General features: G+C 38.5%; 1 protein-coding gene across 1 annotated transcript; it reads right to left on the reverse strand.

The window, feature by feature from the left end:
• Positions 1-3,581: 3,581 nt before the first annotated feature.
• Positions 3,582-27,472, reverse strand: LOC133997024 (synaptogyrin-1-like). Its single transcript, XM_062436578.1, has 4 exons — positions 27,371-27,472; positions 10,192-10,429; positions 6,556-6,701; positions 3,582-3,797 (listed from the first exon to the last, which is right to left on the reverse strand). Exons 1-4 carry the CDS (start codon positions 27,470-27,472, stop codon positions 3,582-3,584), a joined length of 702 nt encoding a protein of 233 aa, XP_062292562.1.
• Positions 27,473-27,871: the final 399 nt, after the last annotated feature.

A 27,871-nucleotide genomic window follows, 5' to 3' on the forward strand; every position in this document is an offset into this window, starting at 1 on the left:
TCACTGCATTTAATGTAAATTATTAAAAAATGTTGATGTTGTTTTTTTCAACCCTTACATACTGTAAATATTGTGACTCACAATTCGTCTCTACACCAGTTCACATTCATCCGTCATTATTAAATGTTTGATTAAGCTTTAGACAGACATTCACATATCACAGTGTTATGGCCTAGGAAAACATGTTATAGAAAATGAATAATAAAACATGTTTGAATGGTGTTTTTTATTTTTTATTTTGTACATTTGCATATATAAAAATGTCTATCAGCTGCACAACATTTTTAAAAAGTGATTTATTTAATTTTCTATCTGTATACTATGAGTCACATTAGGAAAAGTTATGTTAAACTAAATGTGTATATGGTGTTTTTACAGCTCTTAAAAGTAACAATGGGTCACATTTGACCCTGAACAGTATGTAAGGGTAAAACATCAAATGATATTGAGAAATATTCCTAGCTGCTCTGTCTATTAATCATCACTAAGGCGAATAGTGAAGATTAAGAACACTGTGAAATTGTTTACATTTTACAGATGATAATAATAGAATAATTATTGACACTTTTTATGCTATCGGCTGTTCACAAGTATGTCATTCACTTTTCCAAATGTGTCACAAATTCTGGTGATGTTTTATAGTCAAATTTGCCAGATTAATCAGTATTGCTCAATATTTTGGTGAAGAGCACCAACAGCACTTTAATGCAACACAAGTATCAACTCCTTGGTATTATTTTTTCACTGCACAATTATGTTAATTATCTGCATGGTTATTTTTTATTTTCTTTCCTTATACATATATTTTAATTCGCTTTACTTACCTTCACTTATAAAACAATTAAGAACCAATAAATAGTATTTCCTGTTTGTTGCTACAGTAATTTATTTGACAATAGCGCCACTATATGGCTTTATTGTGAACTACAATAATTTACGGCAACCAGATGTTTCTGACCCATGTTTTATAATTGCATTATTTCTGTCATTTTGTCTAGTTTTAATTTTCCTGCTGTCAAAAAGAGGTCAACTTACAAGTTTGAGTTGTATTTACTGCACCCACCAATTAGGGCTTATAATAAATTGGGTGTACATTTGAACTGTCACAATACAGTAATAGCCTGTCTAATCTGTTTCTGGTATAATGAGTTAATACTTACATTGGGGTGAAAACAGATTCATCCTTTGTTGGAGGTCTGTTTTTGTTTTCTTTTTCTCCCATTTAATTATTGAGAAGCCTCGCTAATTATTGCACTCCAACCTTTTCACCTTAAAAAACTCTGGTAGCAAAATTAGCAAAAGCAATCAGAAGGGATTTACACATATTCCTTATTATAAAAAATACTAACTTCTCTATGAGGTGGAGAGAAAATCTCTCCTTATTATATAATAACAATGTTATAAGAGTATAAGTACATATCTCACCAGTAGAGGGAGACATCCACCACATTATCATGTTTTACTGCAGCTGTTCAGTATCACAACTGGACTGAAAACACTTATATGAGTTTGTATCTGCAGTATTTTTGTTCTTTGACACTTTTTTGTAAGTATGGGACAAGTATAGGACAGTTTACTGATGTATAAATAAACTATATACATATTTCTATAATAAGATGGCATGGCACTGATATGAAGGCCAACCACTGCTCATTACCTGCTGGTAGTTACTGTTATTTGATTATGAGGGTAGTGAGCAGATGCATCACCTCCCACACACACCTGTGTAAACTAAGAAGCCAAAAGTTGATCATAAATCTCTAAAATCCTCAAGACTTCTGTGGAGTTATGGCAGGTGGAATATGTGACTGTAATATACAAAAATCCCAAACCAGACATTCATATCTTTATCAGCATTTTCTTTATTTTTATTGGTTAAAATCAAACACATCAAAAACATAGATTTGTACACAATCTTTTTCTTAAACCTTACTTTGCTTTTTGAACGGATTTCACAGAGGAACATCACACATTTCTACGTCTACACAGATGTACAGTATTAAGTATATATTCTGCATATATACTTTGATAATTTGGTCACATTTTTGTTGCTGTATTTGTTAATAGTTAGTATTATTATCCCAAAATAAAAACATTTCCTTACCCTGAAAGCAACATAAACGATGAGGCGTGGTGATGACCTCACCATATATCTTGTCACAATAACACTCAACAGACCATAGATCATCTTTCTTTTGTCTTTTCTTTTTTTTATACAGAACTAGCATAATGCCCTAAAATAAAGCATAATCTTTTTTTTCAAACACTCTAATATACTGAATTATAGATTTACATATATTTATAGAGAGATAGATATACTTTATTCTTTCAGAAAATGAAGCAATGCATGTTCATAAATACTCAGGATGATCATGGTTGCCTCAGCTATAGATTTGTTGAAAACAAGTGAAAAACACAATAGATAAATAACCTGCAGTTCTTCAGTGTAGTAAGTTCTCTGTCTGTAGGCCTGCTGACTTGAAACTGTAATTTTTCTATAACTTGGGTTGCTCACCAATGATAAGAAATGTTTGGTTTTGTTCAGAGTTGCATGTGTTTAAGAACAAAAAAAGGCGACAAAACTCAATTAGCTTTACTGAGAGCTGTGATACTGCGCATGTTGGGTGTATGTTGCCCTGTGTTCGTTGGATTTTGCTTGGCAGTCAGCACTAAGGCAACAATTGAGGGAGGAAAAAGCGGGTTCTTCTAGAAAACAAGAAAACACACACCGCTCCACACCCACGAATAATTAAAAAAACCCAAAGGAGACCTTTCAACACACACACACACACACACACACACAAGCACACAAACTGTTGAGGGGATTAGTTGCCGGTTATGCCACTGCTGCTTGTTTGTCTACGCTGATATCCTGTAATGCACCTCTAAGGAGTTTCGTCAGCAGAAACTCGTGTTCTGTTTAAAATCGATATGCCGTGAATGTGTGCTTGCATGTGTGTGTGTGTGTTTGTTTGTTTGTAGAGTGTGTTTGTTTGTAGAGTGTGTGTGTGTGTGTCTTTGAGGGTTTTTCAACTAACACTGATCGCAGTCATTTAGCTGACTGACAGCAGACCTCAGAAGATGAAGGCAATGTGGTCACAAGCACTGATCTGCTACATGGTGACCTTTACTGCAAACTTTTGCCCCGATTCTTCCCCCCCAGTTTGCCCCCTAAACCCTCCCTGACAACTTCAACCACACCCAAAGTGTTGAGTTTCTGCATCCTAAAAACCCCTTCCTATGAATCTCCAATGCCCCTTTCTATTATTCTAGTAGCAAGCTCATGCCTAACTGACATCTTGTCTCACTCCCAGCTGTTACCTGTCTTTCCCCAAATCTGGAAAGTTGCCCAAGATTTCTGACCTAGAGATCAATTCTCCCTCTTTAACAGGGGACACTCTGTCCAATAACTGAAATGTCACAGGTACGAGATCCTCTATGACTACTGAAACTCTGTTAGTCACGTTGGCTTAAGATTATCAGCTAAATGTTGCATGTTAATGTTGTTAGGAACAAGTCAATCCATACTCTAAATAAGAAACTATGGGCAACTTCATCCAGATCCTACTACCCTCAATATCTCAGTAGTCCTGGCGCTGGTAACCTGCGGTGCCATCGAAAGCCCCATCGCTGTTAGCCTTGCCCCCTCCTCCCTCTGGGCTCTCCACGTCGTCCCCACCGAAAGAGGTGTAAGGGGCTCCGGCTGCATCCTGGCTGGGGTCCGTGTACTCCTGGGAGAAGAGGGCTGAGTCGGCCCCCAGCTTGTATCTCTGGAAGCCAAGGAAGGACTGGCCCGCCTTTTGGAGGATGGAGGGGATAGGATAGATCGTCGGGGATAAAAGAGGGGGGACAGGAAGAGGATGCACAGATAGATGAATGGTGTGGAGATAGATGTGGAAGCAGAGAGGTAATAGTGTTACAGCAGAGGGTTTGGGGAGAAGAGAGAAAGGGAAACATTGATTAGTTTGCTGAAAGAAGCTTGTGAAGCTCATTAGATAGATTGAAGGAGTCATTTAGTTAGTCAGAGCAAAGTTAGTTCCAAGTGCGGCAGTGAAAAAAAAAAAAAAAGGCTATTTTGTCTATTTGTTTAGTTGCATAAAGAGAAACACCGCCTCAGCATCACTGGGACAGGTACAGTGCAATGAAACAGAGTCTGTGTGCATTATTAAACAGCTGAGGCTTTCACTTTTGTCGATAGTTTCAAGACAACTGGGGGATAAAAGCCAGCTATACCATTGGTAGACGGAGCAAACACAGACATTCACATACAGCAGAGAGAGAGAGAAAAACCACAGAGAGAGTCGTGATGATTTAAGATGAGTGCTGAAGGGTTTCAGGAGGAGGTTTTATTTACTGTTGTGTCTCAGCTCGATCGGATGTTGCAGACGCATCGACTTTAGTGTGAACGCTTTTGATTGTCTTTGATAGTCTCATACAACACTCCTCTGTATTGTCAGTATATCTCTTCAGCCTACTTGTGATTTGGACAGCTTAAGTGCATCTCATTTTCAATCAGGTTGATGGATTGCATAAAATTAAAGTCATACTTTCTGGGATAAAAAAGAGGCAATTATTGTAGTCATTATATGATCTTACAGGCTGAACCCATAGCTCTCCAATGATGCATGTTACGTAATGATTTTGTCAATGCAGACGTGGGAGTACTCATGTAATAAAACTTATTTATGACTCAATAACGTGCACAGTTACAGGCCATAAAAATACCACGAATATGCAATAAATCAGTTGATACTTCAGTTAAATTGTCTTAAAAACTGCCTGCCTAAATTGTGAAGCTGTGAAGCAACTAAATTTAATAAGATGATAGAAAAAGTGAAAGCATGACTATACACAAAACTGTGGGGAAAAAGTAGTCTATGCTGTCAAGTGAAAGAAGATAAGGCTTTGAAAGTAGCTTCATCAAAAAAAGAGAAATACAAGCAATGCACTTTTAGTTTAACATTTTAAACATTTTTTTTAATTTACAAACTCTCCCCTTGACAATTATACCTTCTACAGCAAAAAGACAGTACCAATCAATCTGTAAACCTTCAGGCTAATGATGAGAGAAAGGAGTGGAAGCCTGTCCTCTCAATTGTGACTGAACTTGTATAAGGGCACCAGGTTTGATGATGAAGCCACCGCTGGGAAGAATGAGAACCTGTCCTACATCTGGATTACCTCAGTAATAAACTTTCTATCAAAACAGAAAACCACACAGTAGAGAACACAGAAGCTTACTATACATGAGTGATCTTAGAATTTAAAGGATTTGGCTGGAAATGTTCTGTATTTTTCTTACTGTCAACAAATATCATGTGCAGAGCCAAACTAACAATGACTTACGATATATGTAATTCCTCTGTGCTGTAGACCTCTGTAGTCATCAATGATCACAACCTCTTGTCTTTTTTTTTAACCAAAGTTCTTTTGAGAGAGCTACATGGTTGTGATATGTAGCACGACAAGCTAGCGAGTGCAGTGGTGTAGCTCATTTACAGCAGAGGTCTACGGCTCAGAGGAATGACATATATCAGGTTTTGGATACACACACGATACTTGAAACTAGTGCATCAATTCATTGTTGATTGGTTGGTCTGCACATGAGATTTGTTGACAATGAGAAAAATGTAAAAAATCAACAGCCTTATACTTTAATAACCAAATATATCCAAAGAAACATTCAGTGTGCATGCTTTTCTTCAGCTTTTGATTCATCTCTGTATCATAATTTAATAAAACATCTATATAAATATCAGTTTTTGGTTTGAAACAGTTAAAACATTGCAGTGTGCAGGGAGCTTTCATTGCAACATTGGTTATAGTCATTTAAGGAGGTGTTTAAGGCCAGGGACCTCAGCATTTAGCAATGTAATTGTTGAGTCATTGATATTGATCAACCCACCTGCACATACATTATCATTATAATGTACTTGGAACAGGAAATAAGTTGTTTAACTACAATAGGCACAAACATTAAGATACATCTTACTGCAAACATCGATGGTACAACTGTTCTTCTTACTGCTGCCTTACAAATACGCTCACTTTCAGCAGCATTGATGTTACAGGGTGCCCTTAAACAAGTGCAGTCACATTCACGTAACATGAGTATTTCGAACCTCTTGCAGAGAGTTAATGCAGATGGGAGGGGGGGTGAGATAGAGCAGAGTCAGACAAGAGGAGGTTGATGAGGTTGAGGGGGGAACAGCTTGGTGTATTCCTCTTCAAATGACACATTCTTTAACTTCTCCATAGAAAATAGAGTCTGGGCGCCCTGTTGGGAACAATATCCACACACTCTTGAGTTCACATGTACACACATGAAAAAAATGAGAATGTTCACACACAACCACACATTAACCACAAGGAAGATGGAGGGAAGGTAATCAAGGAATACACATTTATATAGCTCACTGGCTATATTGGTAAGTAAAGGAGGACGTTTGTAGGCTATCCATTGCACCATACCAACCTTTAAATAAACTCACCCACTTTGCTGTGTTATATTGTGTTTTGTTAAACTACGGCTCAATGAATAGTGGATGTTCTTACCCAGGTGAAGATGGAAAAGAAGGAGAAGGTGATGGCTGCTCTGGCAGCATCCCCACCCTCCCTCAGTGGGTTTTCTTCATGCTTGGTCACCTGCCACTGGTTGGCCAAGAAACAGAAACCCACAAACCACATGAAGGACCAGAATGCTGCAAAGAGAGACAGTGGATACCAATTAGAAAATAATAATTATAACGATAATAATAAACTTCTTATAGAGTTAAAACAGTAGAATATAATATACTTTCTTGTCAATGCACTGATAAAACATTACAACTTAACTTAGTTCAGCTGCATTCCATACACGAGCATCCTAATTGTCTTTGTTATAATTGCCTTAAAATAGTCCTAATAAATAAATATAATCTAAACAACAAAATCTCTATATAGTCACTGCCTTACAGAGGATCCCAAAAAACAAAGCAAGAATCAAACACACAGATTTGAAGCCGCCAGTTTCAAATTGGATTACATGTGTCTGTACTAAACGAAGGAAAGCTACTAGACAACCAGCACCAGGTTTTAAAGTTTCCTTTGCACCCTCATCTGAATTGAGGGTCAAAGAGTAGAGGGGTGTCATGTGTTGCACTGCTCGTAAATCTCCTACGAGAAAAGTTTTGTCTTGGGCTCATGTTTAATATTGTTTGACACTAACTGATAGGAAAGACATGGCTGGAAAATTAAACTGCTATGGTTGCAAGTCTAGAGTGGGGAATAAAATTGTTTATGATCAGTATAACAATGAAGAATATTGTAGAGACTATCAACTGAAAACATCAGGGGACCTAGGATTGACCCCTGTGGAAAGCCATGTACATAATGAGCAGACAAACAACCAAACCAGAGGAAGATGTGTGTATTAAGGGGACTCAAACATCACCCTATAACATATACTACAGTAGGAAGTATGGCAGTGAGGGAGACTGAAGATAAAGTCAAATCAGAAATATCCAGGTCAGATCAGGACACATATACCAGTCGTTTCCTCGCTTCGATATGGCACATAGCATCTCATATTACAACATAGGCATGGCGGAAGAAAGAGAAACAGACAGAAAGAGTGTGTGAGTGATAAAATCTTTGCCTGTGACAGGAATGGCCTCATTAACCAACTCCATCTGACTATTTTGTCATCATGTCCGAGTTCACATTGTCAGAGACACCAAAGCACAATGTTCTCGTGGCTTGTTAGCAGCACAGGAGAACTCCTTCCCTCCTTTATCCCTCTGTCTCCCACAGCTCCTCTTCTTTCTCTTTTTTTGTCAAACCAAACTACAATTATCTGTTTGAAAAGAGTGCTCATATTTTTCTATGAGAGTGGAGTACTGACGATCTGGGAACATTTATACATAAAAAAGAAAATATAAACTGTTCTCTAATTCTTATAACCTAGAATCACTTCCAAAATACTGCAGTTTAGCAGTAGCATGTAATGTGGTGCAGCTGCATGAGTGGGAAGGAAGGCATTGATGACAAACAGCATGTAGGCTGAATCAACTTTCTATAGACGCATGATGGTTGAAAGTCGAATATGATAATGACGGCAGTACGCATCAGCTGCCTGGTCACTAGATTATTTTTGGAATGGACGTAACACTGAGGAGAGTAAAATGTCACTGACTAATAGTTTTAACCCCTTACGTACTGTTCATATTCTGACTCATAATTCGTCTCTACACCAATTCACATTCATAATTTTTTGTGTGATTAGTCTTATGTAAAAAAGACATTCACAATCACTATTGTATGATCCAGGAGAACATTTGAACATGATTGAATACTTATTACTTTTTTATAAACACAGGTCCAATTTGCACATTTGCATATTAAAAAAAAGCTGAAAGAAATGTGTATAGGGTGTTTTTACAGCTCTCATTTCTAAAAATGTGCCAAATCTTTACCCTAACCTTTTTTAATTAACACAGGTCAAATTTTGCACATTTGCATATATAAAAAATGTGTATCAGCTGCATAAAAATAAAAATTATGCAGTTTATTTCCATTTTTGTATACTGTGGGTCACATTAGGAAAAGTCCAGCTGAAAGAAATGTGTGTTTCAACATTAAAGCAAAAACACCTCTGATTTCAGAATGTCCCTTTATAACTTTCTTAGTCATGTCTTCAGTGTTAAAGCAATTTATTTGGAAGACTAAATCTTATATATGTTATCATTGACTCAAATGACTCTGTGTAATATGACAGTGGTCATTCACTTTTTTGAACTGCTGGTTAAGCAGCTCAATGCAGCTCTTAGCTTCTCTATAGCCTTACCTGTGTCGACTAGATTTGCTAACGTGTTTACTATAATAACTTAATAAGCCAGCAGCATCAAACGGGCAAGCCCATTTCATGCACTGATAAGCCAAGTGTCTGTCTTAAGCTATGTTTTTTCATTCTTTGTAAAACTACCTGTCACTTTGGCTAAACACACTTAAGATTGCCTTTACCAATGGACCCAACACTCACTAGTCAGTATATTTATACAACATTGCAGTTCTGACAAAGACACTAAAAGAAAGACATTTAAATGAATAAGGTCCGAATTTGATATTGCTCCCCTAGTGGTGGTGTAACTTTCTTTAGCACACTGATCCCGCTCCTCTCTCTCTTCCCCTTTTCATCTTTCCCATTGATACAACAGGCATTGATTGCTGCCAGTTCTTGATTAGGTCGTGTTACTGCCTCCCACCGAGTCTCAGATTTTGTTGGCAACAGGAAAGCCTAGTGTACCTGCAGCTGCTGTAATATAACCCCCAAATGGTGGTTTATCAAAGGAAATGTGTTTATCTATCTGCATGTAATTCAAAGCATAATGGCCGAGATATGACCTGGTTTAGCCCCGAGTCGCTCTGAGGCCAAACATAAAGCCCAAAAAAGAGATTTCATTTTAATTAAATATACAGTATTCATTCATCTGGACTCTATGGAGCATTGATCTCCCGTATACTTTAAGTTCATTTAAGTTTAAATTGGTTTCATATGGTTTTATTTTTCCCACATTATCCACTGAATCTTGTAGCCTATGCTCTAAGATCTACAAGAGTATAGTAAATTAAGGTTTGCTGTTTGTTGGGATTAAAGTGTGTCTTGTGGTGCATCTTTATAGACAAGCTATACAAATAGAGATCTTTGAAAACCTTATGAACAAATTTCCATGAAGTGTATCAGGCCTTGGGCTACTGATGTACATTTGTGTGGAAATCTATTTGTGTAACTCCTCTCTAACACAGTACGGATGTCTTTTAGTGTTACAGTGAGTGAGAAAAACTCCATTGATATGACATGTGCTCTCTGATTGCCTCCTAGTAATTTTCTTCATTAGCCTTTAAGTGTTATTGACCTACAAGCTGTTCCGCGCTTTGTTATTCTGTTTTCAAAGGGCTATAACTTGAAAACTTATTTCTCCCTGTTCACTTGTATCAATTCCCCAGCACACCCTTTAATCGGCTGTTCGTGGTTCCATCGCTTTGCTCGTGCGGTTTAGTCAATAATTCTTCTTACTCTGAAGAACTTAAGGTGTCCAGGGAGGTGATTTAGGAAGAAAAGATTCCTGCGTTGCTTGGTTAGATTTATTTCAAATATCAAACTTTTGATAGTGTCTCCTTTATTGTGTAACTTGGCAATTTGTTATGAGGTACCTGACACTGCGATATCAGCTAGCACGGCCTTCTTGCGATCTTTGACGCTGCTGATCTGGGGAAAGTAGATGTCCAGAGCCAGGAAGGCAATGCAGCAGAGGAAGGCCATGGAGCCCATAAAGACGCCATAGTTACAGGCGTTCTGGTTGCTGTTGAAGATGCAGTACTCCTTCTCTTCTTTGACGGGGTTGACGTAGCCCTCATTGGCGATGCAGCCGAAGATCACGATGGAAAAGAGCTGCAGAGGAGAAGAAAGAAAGGGATAAGTGGATGACAGAAAAGGCAGCCCTTGCATATAGCATGGTAGGCCTACTACTACTACTACTTTAATAAAATAGTCCATTAAAGGATTACACATACTCTCACATCTGTCTGCTAAATATGGAGCTATAGCCAGCAGCCAGTTAGCTGAGATTAGCATAATAACTGGAGCTAGCCTGGCTCCATCCAAAAACAACCACATCTACCTATCAGGACCTGTAAAGCTCTAAATGAACATGTTTTATGATGCTTGTGTTATTCCCAAACTGAAATATTAAAAAGAGAAATTAACTTTCAGGAACTATAGATTTTTTTTTACAGGATTCAGTGGCTAACTCTTTCCCACTATTTCCAGTCTTTATGCTAAGCTAAATTTAAGCAGCTGCTGGCTTCATATTGATTGGACCGATATGATTCTCAACAAGAAAACAATTGAGCATATTTCCCTAAAATGATAAACTCTTTCTTTAAGGATACCTTTTAAGGATATAAGGGATCTTTCTTTCTTCATTTTTACTGTTAAGAGTTTCAAACAACAACAGTGTAGAAACCCTGCATCATAAAATAACTGCATTTACTGTTTTCTGTATAAACCCACCCACCTGCAGCACCTTGATGCACATCAGAATAAGCCTCTGTCTAAACTGCAGCAATTGTATCACATTCGCTCCTTGAATAAGCACAAACCAGCCACTGTATTAACTTCTTGTCGGTATGGTGCTTTTTTAGTTTGTGAAGATATCAGTTCATAGATGTCAAGTGACACAATAAAGTTAACATTTTTATATTTGCAAATGTACAAATTTGACCTGTTTATTAAGAAAAATCATCATTCAAACATGTTGTATTTATCATATTCTATACAATTTTCTCCTAGACTATAAAATAGTGATTGTGACTGTCTTTTTTTTCCATGGATAACTATAATACACCATGTTTGTTCTCTGACAGCTTCACTAAGGATTAATCAAACATTTATTAATGGCTGACGGTGAATTCATGAATGTGAATTGGTGTAGAGACTAATTATGAGTCAGGATATGAACAGTATGTAAGGGTTAAGGGACTATAACAATTTCATAATGGAACAACTGCTGAATAATCCTGTCTCAAGGTGAATACTAGTATATGTAACATGTATTACTTGATACAGGGTAAAGCATGATGTCACTGATTACCATGTGACTGATAATTGACATTATTGGTCAATAATGTACCTTAAATCAAAGTCTTAAAAAATATGCTACAGGACTTGCATGCATACTTGCAGAATAGTACAATGATGAAGATATTTCATCATCATCATCATCATCATCATCATCATCATCATCATCTCACAATACTAATTTTACAGCAGTGGGATTTTTAATATTTAAAGTAAGATAAGATTAGATATTAAGATATTTTTTGTCCCACGATGGGCAAATGTGCATAATTACAGCAGAAAGTGGACAGTAAAATAGAAGAGCAGCAATAAGAAAAACAATAAGAACAATAGTAATAAAAGATATATAATAAAATAAACCTGACATTATTTACATTATTTAAAAGAATAATACAGGTATTGAGTAGTAATACACCAGAGATGATATTGTTATTGCACAGATTAAAGTGGAAGAATATATATATATATATATATATATATATATGTATATTATATGTATATTGCACAGTTAAATTGCAATTAGAGGTATACATGAATCACTAATATTGCACAGTATTGGACATTAATGCGTTTTAATGCACATTTGTCTGCTATTGTCCATAAATATGTGGATGTAAAATATTTTTTCACTAATCTGAACTTCCTGCTCAGGTTGGTGTTTTTAAATAAGCCACCTCACCCTCTTCTCCCCATTTTGTAAGTACCTCATAAAAGCTCTTTACTGCCTAAAAGAACACCACTTGTCATAGACAGATGATATATTTGGTCAGGTAATTTATGAATAAGAAAACACTTCGACGCTCTCAACCCACAGTGTCACGACAACCCTGCGGGGGAGTTTTATGAATAATCCCTCATGTCAACAGTTTTGCTTAACCCGCCTCCAGGTTTTCTCTTTAAATACGGAATTTGACAGTGAAAAAATGTGCTTTGCTATTCTGCTACTGAACTAACAGAGATGTGAATATATACTGCAATATATGGTTGCCACTTGTGTTATGTGAAAATATATGTTTTAGAAATGTAATCAGTATATCAACAGTAAAAAGTGTCATTCTTAAATGAAGATTTTACGGCCCTTAAACATCTGTAAAAGTACTATTCATTACATCTACTGTGATATGCTGTTGTCTTGAGCTTATTGATTGTCTTTTCTGCCGAGGGACTATAGATGCAAATTACCTTGAATCTAACTCTGGTTCAAAAAACCTCGTCAATATTTTCATAGCATCACATAATGCTCTTCAGAGTCGGAGCTGTGTGTGGATACCAGCATTATAAGCTCTGATTTCTACATTACATGGTTGTTTCTTCTCTACATCACCAGAATCTTTGAAAGGAAAACTGTGCTTAGGTCGACATCGATATTTTTGAAACATTTCCTTTCCTTAAGTTCTCATGCTTTCCTTTAAAGCCCTTCAACGTAGGATTTGAACATTTCGGATCCTGCTGGCACTAAGTGGTTATATTAAAAAAGGACACTGTTGGAGCCCTCATCCACAGTAGGAAATCTGAAAGATGAAAGAACCAATCTTCACCAGGATCCACCTACAAAGTCTAAACTGCAGGAGTCTCTGTGTGGTCTACATCGGTCACATACCATGCCGCCCACTCCCACAAGTAAACTCTCAATGGCTGCAATGATTAGTCGATCAATAGAAAATTAAACTACTAAACTACTTTGATAAGTTTTAGGGGTTTTTTTTTTGAGAAAATGCCAACATTTGATGCTATAATGAACTTTTTTCACTTTTTTCTGACATTTTATTGGCAAAAAAATTGATTAAGAAAAAAACTAAATGATAACTCAGACTTGCAGCTGAGTTTACTGTAAAAAGGAAACCATGCATTGAACATTTTGGCTTTAGCAAGGACAGTTTAAAAGGTGACAGAAGCAGAAATGGTCCTGGACTGCAGATGGATAAGTAACTCAATACATTGAAGCACTGAAAATCAATTATTCCAAATGCATTTTAAAGTATCGTGTCTGTAGCTGCTCCTGTGTTTAATTCATCAGGTGGATTACACTGTCCTCTATATATATGAAATCCTTTTCAAACAAGTGTTTAATTTGAAAAAATGCATGGCGACAACTTGAAATTTAATGCTGTGTTTCATTCAATTGCTGGAACGTACTGGAGAGCTTGAGAAGAGAGAGAGAGAGAGAGAGAGAGGGATAGATGACAGCGACAAAATGGAGTCAATCTTGGGAGGAGCATCTGATCCCTCACTCCTCTATTGCCTCTGCATTTCTACCGCTTTCCCGTCCCCTTTCACACTCATACTCATTTTCTCCTTTTATTCTGCTCTCCTCTCTGTCTGCCTTCGCCTGGAGGATTGGAGATACAAAAGGCTACAAAATGGAGTCAATAAAAGGAGTAGGTTACTAAGATACCATCTAATCCTCCTCTCTCCTCTCCTCTCCTCTCCTGTCTTAACAGGGGGGAGCATCCAATCAGAAAACACCCTTTCCGAGGCCAGAAATATGAGACCACACACACACACACACACGCATACAGACACCCACAGTGTTAGTATTCTACCCCACAGAGCAGCGTAGCGGTCTACTTTGTACTTCAGTTGATAGCAAAGGATCAGACAACTCCATCCAACTGACAACTCCTCAGACCCGACCTCCAGGGAGCTGGTTCTGTCTGGATAAGACCGAGGCTGGGTGTGTTTATGTTGGTCTGCAGAGTGTGTGTGTGTGTGTGTGTGTGTGTGTGTGTGTGTGTGTGTGTGTGTGTGTGTGTATTTTTCTGCGGTGGTGAGTGATGGATTCTGAATGTGTGTGTGTGTGTGTGTGTGTGTGTGTGTGTGTGTGTGTGTGTGTGTGTGTGTGTGTGTGTGTGTGTGTGTGTGTGTGTGTGTGTGTGTGTGTGTGTGTGTGTGTGTGTATTTTTCTGCGGTGGTGAGTGATGGATTCTGAATGTGTGTGTGTGTGTGTGTGTGAAAGTGAGAAAAGAGAAAGCTGAAGTGAACCTTTGGGTTGGTGGATGGTTTACCCAGCTGTTGCGTCTGTGTTTGTGTGATAAATGACAGCGTTACAAAAGGAGAGCACACAACAGGCTACACTTCCACTGACAAGCCCTGACCACGGATGCCAACAACTTGGCCGGGAGGAGACAAGGATGTCAGTCATGATGAGGATTACAGCACAGTTTTTTTTTTTTTTTTTTTTTTACTCTTCAACTGTTCTTTCTTTATCTGCTTTCGAGCCAGTCATCAAGCTTTTTCCACTGTCCGCTGCTCCACGCTTGGGGGGGAAACATATTTTCACTGCCAACACACAGTACTCAAAATGTGAAGTGCAAACCGAAGCAGAACTATTCTCTATTAAATTTGCTTGACACAGAGTTCGTTATTTCAAGACTGAGGTCACTGAGATAAACTCTGTGTGTGTGTGTGTGTGTGTGTGTGTGTGTGTGTGTGTGTGTGTGTGTGTGTGTGTGTGTGTGTGTGTGTGTGTGTGTGCGTGTGTGTGTGTGTGTGAGAGGGGGAACAAAGTTGGAAATCAAGTCACCTTATTCTGATATTGTATTGTTCTTTGAGGGTATTCCCTGTTGTCCATGCCCTGTTTTATCCAAATGATGCCCCAGTTAACAGCTGTATGTGTTTTCCTGCATTTCTTCCTTTTCATATTAACCCTTTTAAATCAAAACATCCACAGTAACTTGACAAAATACAACCTTTTTGGTAGCTCTCTTGAAGAAATTCCAACGTAAGTCTTCTACCTAAATTTAGTGAGGGAGCGTAAACTCGAGAGTTGGACAGCTGTGAATCTTACTACCTGATGAAGTAATCCCTGAGTCACACAATCAGGAATACTACAAGTGACTCAATATACTATGAGGCAGTACATTATGGTCATTTGTGCTACAAGGCTGTAAAAAAAATGGTTTGATTTCCATTTTTAAGGTAAAATAAATGAAGATTTTTGGCGTTTTACAGAACGTATAGAGGAAACATGAGCTGGCATTTGGAGTCTGCTTCTTGCTGGCAAACTGAAGCAGTTTGTTAGCATGCATGCACAACCTTTTCTTTTTCTCTCGCGCCCTCCCTCCATCCCCTCTCTGCTCCTTGGACAGTCTTTAGCCTCATGCACGACCTCTCTCCATGGAAGGAAGGGTGTGTTTGTGATGTGGAAGAGGTTAGGAATACCTCACCCACCCCCCTCCTTCAACCCGACCTCCTCCTTCATACCTGCAACCTTTTTCATTAAGGAGAGAGAGAGAGATGATGAAGAGATGGTGGAATACAGGGAGGAAGAGATGGAAGGATTGCGGAGGGAAGCGTTGGGGGCAGAAGGGGTATGGAGGCGGTGCTATTTTTAGACCAGCTGCATCATCGCTCCCTCCCTTCCTTTTTCTCCCCTTCTCGTCTTCTTCCATCTCTCCTCGTTACTGGCCCTGCCTTTGCCCACGAGCACTCTTGAGAAAAATGAGCGCACTTTAACACACACACACACACACACACACACACACACACACACACACACACACACACACACACACACACACACACACACACACACACACACACACACACACAAACACACACACTTAACCTTATAGCTCAAACACACGCACCCTTTGTCCACTGATTCATGCCTGGCTTCCTTTAAGATTCAGGTCAGAAAACACAAAGTCATACACACACACACACGCTCGATCACATGATGTTGGTAAGATGGTAGAATAGTACGTGTGAATAGAAAAGTCACATAAGAAAAACCCTAAGCTTAAAAAAACTGTGAAGAAAAGTAACCTCTGTTTTTATTTGACTTCTTCTGCCTCTTTAGAAATATTTCATACTTTTAGCTTCATACTTCCTCTCCTATCACACACAGTCATTTCCTGACAGGGAAGAATTGCATTTCTGTCTTGTGCATATTGATGCTCTGGTGGAAGTTGCTCAAGATATTAGATTATAAAGATAAACGTCTTTAAAAAAGCACTTTTAAAAAACATTATGTAATACACTGAAGTGTGCTGAAGTAGCCAGAGTCATGGTCATGAATTATAATGGGAAATGATGTATTTGTTATAGAGTTTTAAGAATTTATTTAAGGTTTTTGGTAAGGGAACAATATCTTTTCCAATAATATGTAGATTTATAATGATGCTCTGTTTACTGATGGATTCTCCAAACAGATGTGGAGAGCGAGGAATTCACCCAAACTCATTTTACAGATACGTAGCAACTAAAAAAAGTGACCCAAACAACACATAAACTCTCTGTATCCCTTTTGTCGTTCTCTTACTGCATAAATAAACACACTAACACACTTTACTTACGCACCCGCACACAAACACACACACTTATCTACTGTCCATAATTACATTTTGTGCAGTGCAGCAAATTTAAACTTATATTTATGTCCCATGTAATTTAATGGATCTTCTTGTTATTTTGAGTGAAACTACTGAAGCTAACTCAATTCAGTCTGTTCTTATGACAGCAGCAACCTGCTTTACAACGTCTGATTTGATTCATTTGATTGGCACCGTGCAAAAAACGCAACCTTCATTTGACACGACAATAACCCAATAACCTAATGAAAAAAAGTTTAACTAAACTAAAAACACGCATTAAACATCTCCTACTGCACAAAATGTCTTCTTTTAACATCAATATTAATAATAATGTTAATATTGTTGTTCTTGCACGTTTGGTTAACAGATGAAAAGATATATTCATGCTTGAGAATGCATTCATAATAAATGTGATGTATCGCTTGGCATTAAAAAATCTGAGCTGCAAAGAACACATGATACTTTAAACTATTACTGCTGCAATTATTGACCCATTATTTATTATCAGCAGGTCAATAACTAACTAAATAATAAATAACTTGTTTTTGTAGTTGTCATTATTGGAAGATGCTAATGCTAATTTTGAGTTGGTAAATGTTATATTTTCTTTCACAAGGCTAACGCATCTTCTGTTATAAATTATTATCTTTCTGGTTCTTTATAAGAGCAAAGTCATTATATTGACTCTGGCTTGTTGCAGTCATGATGGTATTGGCATATGTGTCAGTCGACTATTAGACGATACGTAGACAAGAAGCTGCAGTACAGAGCGGTTCAAGAGGTCCTTTGTACCTGTAGCCATCAGACTTTACAATGATGACATCATAAGATAATGACAGAGCACTGCAATAATGAATAGTCTTTGAGCTATTGGATCGATCTATCCATCTATCTATCTATCTATCTATCTATCTATCTATCTATCTATCTATCTATCTATCTATCTATCTATCTATCTATCTATCTATCTATCTATCTATCTATCTATCCATCCATCCATCCATCCATCCATCCATCCATCCATCCATCCATCCATCCATCCATCCATCCATCCATCCATCCATCCATCCATCCATCCATCCATCCATCCATCCATCCATCCATCCATCTATCTATCTATCTATCTATCTATCCATACATGACATATTTTTGCCAATACATTGTTAACACATTTTTAAAAATCCAGTATTGGTCAATTTGGAATCATACTGTAAACAATGTATTGTAGTCCACACAGCCCCTGTTGATCATAGAGATCTGTTTTCCTCACTGTTTTTGATTTAGATACAGAAGCAAGTCTGTCACTTTCTGTAACAAGGACAGCGGGACCTGCAGGGCCACTAGAATATAGTGTTGTGACACATTTCTTTTCCTTCTAAAGCTCCCCTGAGAAACTCCACTGGGAAATAAACTCACCACCAGAGATTTTCTTTCTCTGTGTGCCTCTTATTTTCCAAAGTCTTACTGATTCTCTGTCTGTTGCAGTGACACATACAAACACCAGGCGCGCACACACACATACACACACACACACAAGTGTCTTTACTTGAAATAAGGATTGGGTTTGGCATGACCTAATTTCCTGGATTTGAAAACACACCGTCTTCAGGGTCACAATTATATTTAATGTCACATGGAAGGGGGCAGATTGGATTACTGAGCTTTTTTCTGCTGCTGCAAGAAGAAATCCAGCCGGGTTTGTGATGGCTGAAGCTGGAGTATGTCCTTCACATGCACATCGAATAAAATATCGCCAGAAGATATTTCACTTTTTTTTTTTTTACATTGCATTGCCCTTCATGGGCCATGGGCAGGAGAATTATGTTGAAAGTAGGCAGATGATGTTTAGCTCTTTGAAGTATTCAAAACCTTTGACTTTTGCACAAATCTTTGGAACAATTTTGTTTCTTTCCTACTTTTCACAGGTCACATTTTGCGTAGATAAAAACATCCATAAATATTCACCATTAACTGACTTCCAGCAGTGAAAAATGTGCAAAAAATGCGGTGAATACTTGAACCCAATGGCACTAAACATTCTTCACTTGCTGCTAAGCTGCCATGTAAAGTGGAACATGTGATACGGTTTCATATATGACTCTCCCTCATTAGGTGTGTGTGTGTGTGTGTGTGTGTGTGGGGAGGTTCCCTAGCCCCTCTGATCCGAAGACAGATCACAAGGCTCCTGGCAGTGATGAAAGCAGGCACTGTGAAAGACACCACGTGGGTTTCTGATCTTGTGACCATCAGAGGGTCACTTACAAATTGCACATTAAGGGTACTGATTGCCAGAGGTGTGTATGTGTGTGCGTGTGCGCGTGTGTGTTTGTGCATATTTGTGAAACTGTGTGCATGCATGCGTGAATACATGTGTTTCCTCCAGAATCTCCCTTTCTCTCTGTCGCTCTGTCTCTTTTCCTACCTGACCTACCTCTATATCTGCTTCTAAATCCATATCTGAAATTCTAGCTTTCGGGTGATTGCGACATGCAACACACACACACACACACACACACACACACACTGCAATCAGCCGTCACAGCCTCTGCGTCGCCCTAAATCATATCACTCCAGTCTGGCCGGTTGTGAATGATTTAAAGCTGCTGTTGTGCTGGCTGAAAGGTCTTTTGGATCGTTTGTAAAGACCAAACAATTGAGCCAGCCTCATATCACCCTGGTATTCACACAATGTAGCTCACACTAGATCCAGCATTAGAAATAACCACACACACACAGACACACACACACACACACACACACACACACACACACACACACATAGAAGGACACAGCAGACCATGGCCTAGCACAAGCATTTTAACCAGGTCTTTGTGGCTGCAGCCTTCATCAGAGCATGTTCACAATCTCACACTGTAAAATGTAAAATACCATCCTCATAAAAATATTGAAAATATGAGTTAGTCATCGACTACAGGGTGAAATGAATTTCACGTTCAGTTATGGAGCAAATTGACAGATTTTCAGTGACACAGCGAGTCCAGTATGTGATTACACTTCAGTATGTGGACAAAATAAGGCTGATTGCTGCACTAGTACCAAGAAAACCCACGATAATGCACGTCCAAATGCAGTCGGTGCGTGGGCTACCAGTGTGTGTTGCCAATAACGTAAAGTGATGCTTGTTTAAAAGTGAAAACATTAAGTTAAGCTTTAGGCTACAATAAAAAAAAGTCTGTATGTTCATGCTCCCTCCGATCTGCTTACATCCTTTCTTTAGAAATGTAACACTACAGCTAAAACAACAATGAATAGAGCATATAAAAGCATTAGGTCCATGTTATAATCATTATTAATCTTGCACTCCATATTTCCTTGTGAATTTGAAGCTTATATTTCATGTTCATGTTCATTATAAGTCACTATAGATATTAAAATTACCTAAATACAAAAATGTTAAATGATGAAATAAAAAAAAATGTTATGATACATTCATGAATGCCAGGCGACAGAAATGTAGGTGAAAAATAGACAAAAACAACAACTGAAATGATTAGTAAAAAAAAAAAAAACGGATAGACGTGATAATGCAAAGTGATATTCACTACACGTCAGCATTGATTTGGCCGGAGTCTTGAATAACACAGGATCACAGCTGGAGGATATAATATACTGTGTGTGTGAGGGAGGATGTGTGTGTGGGCTTATTGTCTGCAGCAATGCGTTGGTCTGGACTGGGGATACCTGATTGCTGCTGTCACCATGGTAGCAGCTGCTCATGTAATGCGAGAGAGGGATATAGAGAGAGAGGGAGGGAGAGAGAGATAGAGAGAGAGGAGACCTTGTCAAAGTACAATTCAAGGAGAGCCACTGCAGTAGCAAGGGTACACAATGAGACAGACGTAATCACAAAGCCAGAACAGAACGACACTCAGATCCACGCTCTGTTCTACCACACATACGTACACTCTGCTCTCCCTTTATCTCTGACCCTTACCATTTCAATTTGGGTGGCAATTAGCGAGAACATGATGAGATGAGTGCAGAAAACAAGGTTGTAGTGCTGTAAGGAAACAGACGGTTCCTCAATCTTGTAAAGACGAGCATAACAGAATCAAGTGAGGGTGGAACTGCAATCTGGACTAAGTTACTTCTTCCATGTGTTTTTATGACAGGTTCAGCATGTCCTCCCCCCCTTTTCTTTACCTCCTAGTTTCCTGTTAGTCTCTACAGTAAACTGTACAATTAAAGTGAAATGGCAAAACAAAAATCACACAATAACAGCAACTTTGGTTCAGTTTAGTTCACATTTTAGTGCCCAAGAAGGTATAAAACATAAACGCAATAAAAAATGCAATAAGACATTAAAAGTGCGCACACACTACAGTGAATTATAAAATGTGATAAAATAAAAACAAAAACACAGCCACAATAAGAAAAGAGATCAGATAAAGTGCTGAGACCCAGCTGCTGTATTAGAAGTAGGAGCGCTTATTGCCAGCTTGAACCTGAACCTTTGATCAGAAGAAACGCAATAAATGTAATTTTATGTTATTATTCGTTGTGGGCGTTCCATCAAATATAGCGAACCAAAGCAGTGTTCGTGTGGCCTTTTCAAGCCCAAGTCAAATATTTGTATTTATTACTTATTATCACATCTAACCATCTGCAACCTACACTTCTGAGTTTTATTAATCTGAATATATTATTCCAGTTGTTCTAGGTGTGCACTGTTTTCTGTTTATTTCTGTTTGGTACCAAAGAAATGCACCTTTAGAGCTTGCTTGAATTGTGTAAAGGTGCAGTATGGAGAATTTAGTGACATTTAGCGAAATGGACTTGTCAGAAGAGGGACATAATGTTCATCAGTATGTTTTAATTAGTGTATAATCACCTGAAAAAATGAATCATTGTGTTTTCGTTAGCTTAGATTGAGCCATACATATCTATATAAGGAGCAGGTCCTCCTCCTTGGAGGTGGCCATATTGTTTCTACAGTAGCCCAGAATGGACAAAACAAACACTGGCTCTAGAGAGGGCCTTGCACATGTGTTGCTAGTTTTACAGCCACTGCACCACTAAATCCTACACACTGCACCTTTAAACTGCATTGATAATAGCGTTTTACTGCAATGACAATGTACCATTGACAAATAATGATGGAGAGTTGATGTTCAAGCAAGTTTCAAGAGCCTGCAAATAGATTTACATATGTAAAATAAAATCGATGTTGGAATGGGAGGAAGACGAGGAAAGCACAATTGTCAGTTAAAGAGGTCAGACTGTTAAAGTGACATTTTGCCGTGTGTTTTTTGGGGATGTCCAATCAGTGTTTATGGTAAATGTGGTCAATTGAAGAAATACATTCCTCAGTGCATGCTACACTGACCAAGAAAGCTGAGTGATGATGCAAGCTTCTGATGTGCAACCTACAAACCCACTGTGGCTTCAATAAATACGATTGAATATCCAAGTCAGCCAAAACACTGTAAAATGTATCCTCGTCAATAACTTCCTCTGCACTTCCACTATCTTGGAATGCCAATTTCGGTGTTGGAAATGTAGATAGTTTGTAATACAGGCAAGGACAACGATGACGTTTTGCTTATGAGTGGCATCTAGAGTTCGCCCCTTGGCTACGCAGAGGTGGAGACTAGCAATCCAAGCTGAAATAGCTTGTAATCGTTCCTTGCCCCCAACTATGTCAAATGACGGCACTGGTGCTGGAAGAACAACAGATTTTGCCGCTGCGACCCAGAGACACAGAGAACATCAGCAGCATCCCTACTGCAGATAGCTTGATGAGTCCCTGTTTCCAACACTTTTCATTCTCACCGCCCACCACTCCCTCGATCCACTGCACCCACCAACCTGTGCTGCCAGCATCCGTTGTGAGCATAGCAGGACATGCAGGCCTCTGTTCATCGAGGCCGTGGCTAGCTCAAGTGGCACTTTTTCTATGTCAGATTTACACGTAAATCCAAATTACTATAAAAGCCTCGTAAACTAAAATTACAGCGACTAGAATCCCATTTATATGCGTCTAATCAAGCAGTGTAAAACCTTAATGACCAAAACACAGATGTTCAACCAAATGAACATCACCGCTGTCCTTATGCCAACACAACTGCTCCGTGCACTAGATGTGATCACATAGATGCTTTAATATTCACACTGTACTCAAGAGCATTTGTCTGGGTGAGGTTTACCACACAAGACAATACAATCTATTCCCATTGCAGTGTGCTGACCAATGAGTGAAGAGTTTAGGGAGTTACTAACACCGACTAGCCAAATACCAAACAGTATTAGGAACCCTGACTGATAGAAAGTTGAATTATACTCTAGACTCATTTGTGAAAGTTTAATGCAAAGATACAAACAGGATTAGCTGAAACATCACTACCGCAAGCACAGAAATCAACGTATATCTTACGAAAATGACTTTCAAACCATATGTCTAATTTCTGACGTGTAGACGATAACAATCTATTTGCGTTGTGACTTCCTGTTTTACACGGAGCTGACAGAATGTGCTGCATTGCAGTTTGTGTTTGTGTTGCTAATATCAAGTAGTTACTCACCGATTACGGCATTTCCTGACCTCTGAAATGCTAAACAGCATCACAACTAAAAATAAAATGTTAATCCACATTACTTATGTAAGAACACTCAGAACAGTAGTGTTTCTAAGTACATATTTGGCTTCATAAGCTCACAGTTAATCAGCCTGTAAAATCATGTTTCGAAATAGCTCTACTGTTCAAACTAGTGATAAAAGTCAGCATTTTTAGGGGTGAGAGAGAAACCTTTGATAAACTATGTACATGCAGGAGAACCTTACTATCACTTTGTATGTGCACAAAGGTGGCAGCTGCATAAACATGCATCCTGAAAGTGAGTGTATATTTGCGTTAACCCTCTTCCTCTTTCAAAGAATAAAAAAACACAGAGAGAAAAAATATCACTTTCTTTTTGTGCTGAGTTAAGAGGTGAACTCTAATCTTTATATTTACCCAGCGGGCCGACTGAAACTCTGCTTTTAGCACGTTGAAAGTAAAGATGCTTCTTTATCAGAGGAAAGCACAAAGCAGATCTAAACTTGTAGCACATTTAGTTGTGCTTCACGATTTGATAAATGAAGATGAAGATGTTGCCCTGGTAATAACCCTAATCTTTGAAGAGCGGCATAATTTAAGAAGCTACACTCACAAAAAAATGTTTTAAAAAGTAAAAAAAAAAGCAAAGATTGAAAAGTAATTTTGTTTTAAAAGCTAAAAGTGCTTTAAAAAGCAAAAGTAGATCCCTAGGGGGAAATATGCATGTCAGGTCGACTCCATTCTGTTTGATTCAGAATTAATAATAACAATAAATGAAAATAAATTTCATCATTATTATTTTTTGAGTCCTACAGGAAATGATCACACCCATCCATCTGTCACTTTGTTTAAATTGCTCTTCTCTCCTCCATGCATCATCACAGGCATACTGGACTGACTCCCTGAGGCTTAATCACTCACACACACACACACACGCACACACACACACACACACACAAACACACACACACACACACACACACACACACACACACACATGCACACGCCTCACTCATTATCACCTTCACATACAGCCCTCGTAGGAAGTGAAGAAGTGGGAGACAGAGAGAACCTTCAACCACCATTCATAAACTGCTCCATCTATACTTTCCGAGTATGGTCATGCAACACACACACACACACACACACACACACACACACACACACACACACACACACACACACACACACACACACACACACACACACACACACACACACACACACACATTTGACACCCCCTCCTTACCAAATGTTTTAAGTGCTGATAGTTTCCACCCCCACAGTCCACTGCAGACTGGGTATTAGCACCATCACACAAAACATCACAACTCGTGGCTGTTACTATGGAGATATGCTGTTGGTCTGATGACACCTGGCAGGGGGGTAGGGGGTAAGAGGTGGGGGGTGGGACATCAGACAGGGCCCACAAAGTCACTCCATACCTGTATTAGTGTGCAGGCTCATCTTTTTTCTTCCATTTACTCTATTTCTGTGAAAACACTTGAACTTTAAATCAACGTTTTAATGTTTAACGCCCCACAGATTGAGTAGTTAAAGGAGCGGAGCAATAAAGTTAGAGCTGAAACTGTCTATGAGTCTCTCAGGTAGCCACTTTTGATGATCAATGAGTCCTTTAAATCTTTTATCAAGCGAAATATCACTTACATTTTTTGGGGGGAACTAGCAAGACGAGGTTTAATACCTCACTTAAAGCTCTGGAAAAGCTCTGATGGACATTTATTGATATTATATGGCCAATTGGGTTGATTAATTTTAAAAAATCTACATATTTATATACATAATAAGAATAAGAATAATTTACAGCTATGGATTGTACTCTTTATATCATATGCTTTCATCACACTGAGTTTTGGGTTTGAAAAATGAAACCTTAAACTCTTAAACATAACAAATATAAAGGTTGAGGCACCAATGTTTGCACTGACAGTAGCTGCAGTATGTTAATATGTTGTGTTATGTAGCCTTTCACAAATTGACAGCCATTCTCAGCACTAAAAACTATTCATATGACATATATATTATATATTATACACCATGCACCAACTACAAAAAGATGATGTTAAATGAAAGATGATGCTGTTCCCTTGCATGCAGCTGTATATCACATGAATATAATACAATATGATGTCTAATAGTACATAACTTGGGGTATAACAATAAAACTCAGCAGCTATGAGCAACTTTCATGAAATATGAAGTCGTTCACGGTGCATTAAATGACCACATGACTTGTCCTCACTGCCTCTGCAGAGCACAACCACAACCTATTTCCACACTTCTTTCTCACGGCTTATATTTGAACGATACAGTTTGTGTTTTATGCGAACGTTATGTTAACTATCAGTCACACTTTAGTCACAAGGGTCAGAAATTGGGCCATTGTATCGCAATACTTGATAGTAAACTGTTAACATTTCTTGTAACTATTTATTTTTCTTGTCCCCAATACAGAGTGACATATAGTATTTAAGGAAAGCTTTATTTTCCACCAAAAAGCTCTATTTGCTGTTCATTATTGACTTGGGACACATTTAAAGTATAAATCAGTCATTTTTAACCTAACTGTTTTGCTGCTAACATGCCAGCAAGAGTATCCGCACTAAACCTGCCTCTTTATCCCTTCAGCATAACTGAGAGGGTGTTATTTAAGGACACGCAGCCCCACACACACAAATAAGAAATGACCCCAACAATACAACTTTGTGCTGTAAAACGAGGAGCTTGGTAAGAGTGGCCTTCCTGTAATACCTGTAACCTGTAACCTGATGCAAACAGATGTGACGACAAGCAGGCAGCTTTTACTTTCTGTGTCTACTTAAGTTACACATTACTCCAGAAGAAATAACACGGTGGAGAAAAGGTGAAATAAGACAATATAAACACAGCAAGTTCACAGCAAGCAGATGAAACAATTTTGCCAAATATAAATAATCTGAGATATTGTCACTCCTGCAACCGGTGCACTACAGGCCCAGTGGCTATAAACTCAACTGTATATATGAAACAAATAATAAGAAATCATTTTATATCCTGTTTACATTTCATCAAAGAAATTAATCTTCAATGCCATTTATTAAACCAGAAATAGCTTACAGAAAAGTGGCAGAGATTCTTTCTCTCCCTGTAATTGAATCATTTCCATTTGTGGCTTAAAAGTGGTGTATATCCTTCTGGTGTCCTTTTTAAAGCACTTCTATTTTCCTTGTCCCAAAAGAAGATGATATTAGATGCCAAAATGCACATTTAGATAAAAAGATACCCTACCAAGAGTCATGATTTAATTGTGGCTATAGTCTGGAGTGGAGTGGCTGCTTTGTAGTTTTGCAGACTTTTGTTGCCACTTGTTTACAATCCTTACTAAAAGTGGAGGCCTACTGTTTCTATTCATTTTGTCATTAATGCTCCTCCTCCTTGGAGAAGGGAGGGTGGCCAGTTGTTATTACATTATTTCCTTATGAGATCATAACTCGGTCATGAATAACTGATTAAAAGACTATACATGTTATAATCAGTGATTAGGATCCAGTCTGGGCCTACATCCGCTCAATGTAAACTCAGCATACAACAAACACACAATAGGCTTATTTGAGATTATAGTATGGATGGAATAACATAAGGATGCTGATGATTAGATATAGACTCCTTATGGGATATTTTTTTTTATAATTTTTAACTTGGATGAGCTATCATACCTCACTGTGCCAAACAATTAACTTACAAAGAAGATGATTCAAATCCTAATTTCAGGTACGCACAAGTAAATTATGACTATAAGGTTATTTAGCAGTGGTTTAAGCAGCCACTAATAAAGCCATTAATGTTTTATTTGTCTTTCTCTCGCTGGAGCGGTCACTCACCCAAGACACTATGCGGAGAATGGTCTGAGGCTGCTGGAAGAAGGTGACAGGGTCGAAGGCTCCTCCGGCTTTCCCGGCTCCGTATGCCTGCATCCCCTCCATGGTCCTCCGCCTCTCTGCGCCTCCTCTGTGGTGTGGTCCTCCTCTCCTCCTCGCTGCTTGGCGGCTCAAAGGCAAAAGGTGTGTGTGTGTGTATGTATGTGTGTGTGTGCGTGCGTGCGTGTGTGTGTGTGTGGAGCACTGAGCAAAACCAACAAGGAATATCCCCGAATCTGTTCCTGCTACTACCAATACTACTACTACTGCTGCTGCTGCCTCTGCTGCTGCTGCAAGGATGGATGCACCTCCCTTCCTTCCTTTGCTCTCCTGTTGTTGTTTTTAATTTAACCTCTAAATTCCCCGCTGTCCTCTTCTCTCTCTCTATATCCCAGCAGAGGAAGCTGCGTGCCAGTGTTTTGATGATGCACAAGGAGCCGGTGGTGAATACGTGGACGCGCTTCC

Source organism: Scomber scombrus, chromosome 2, assembly GCF_963691925.1.
Source record: "Scomber scombrus chromosome 2, fScoSco1.1, whole genome shotgun sequence".
Classification (NCBI taxonomy): domain Eukaryota; kingdom Metazoa; phylum Chordata; class Actinopteri; order Scombriformes; family Scombridae; genus Scomber; species Scomber scombrus.

Coding starts and splice junctions, on each gene's coding strand:
- LOC133997024 (XM_062436578.1), bottom strand. CDS start 27,472: ATGGAGGGGATGCAGGCATACGGAGCCGGGAAAGCCGGAGGAGCCTTC. Junction 10,430..27,370: donor TTCTCCGCATAGTGTCTTGG/GTGAGTGACCGC, acceptor TCTCCTCTGCAG/CTCTTTTCCATCGTGATCTT. Junction 6,702..10,191: donor AGCTGATATCGCAGTGTCAG/GTACCTCATAAC, acceptor CTCTCTTTGCAG/CATTCTGGTCCTTCATGTGG.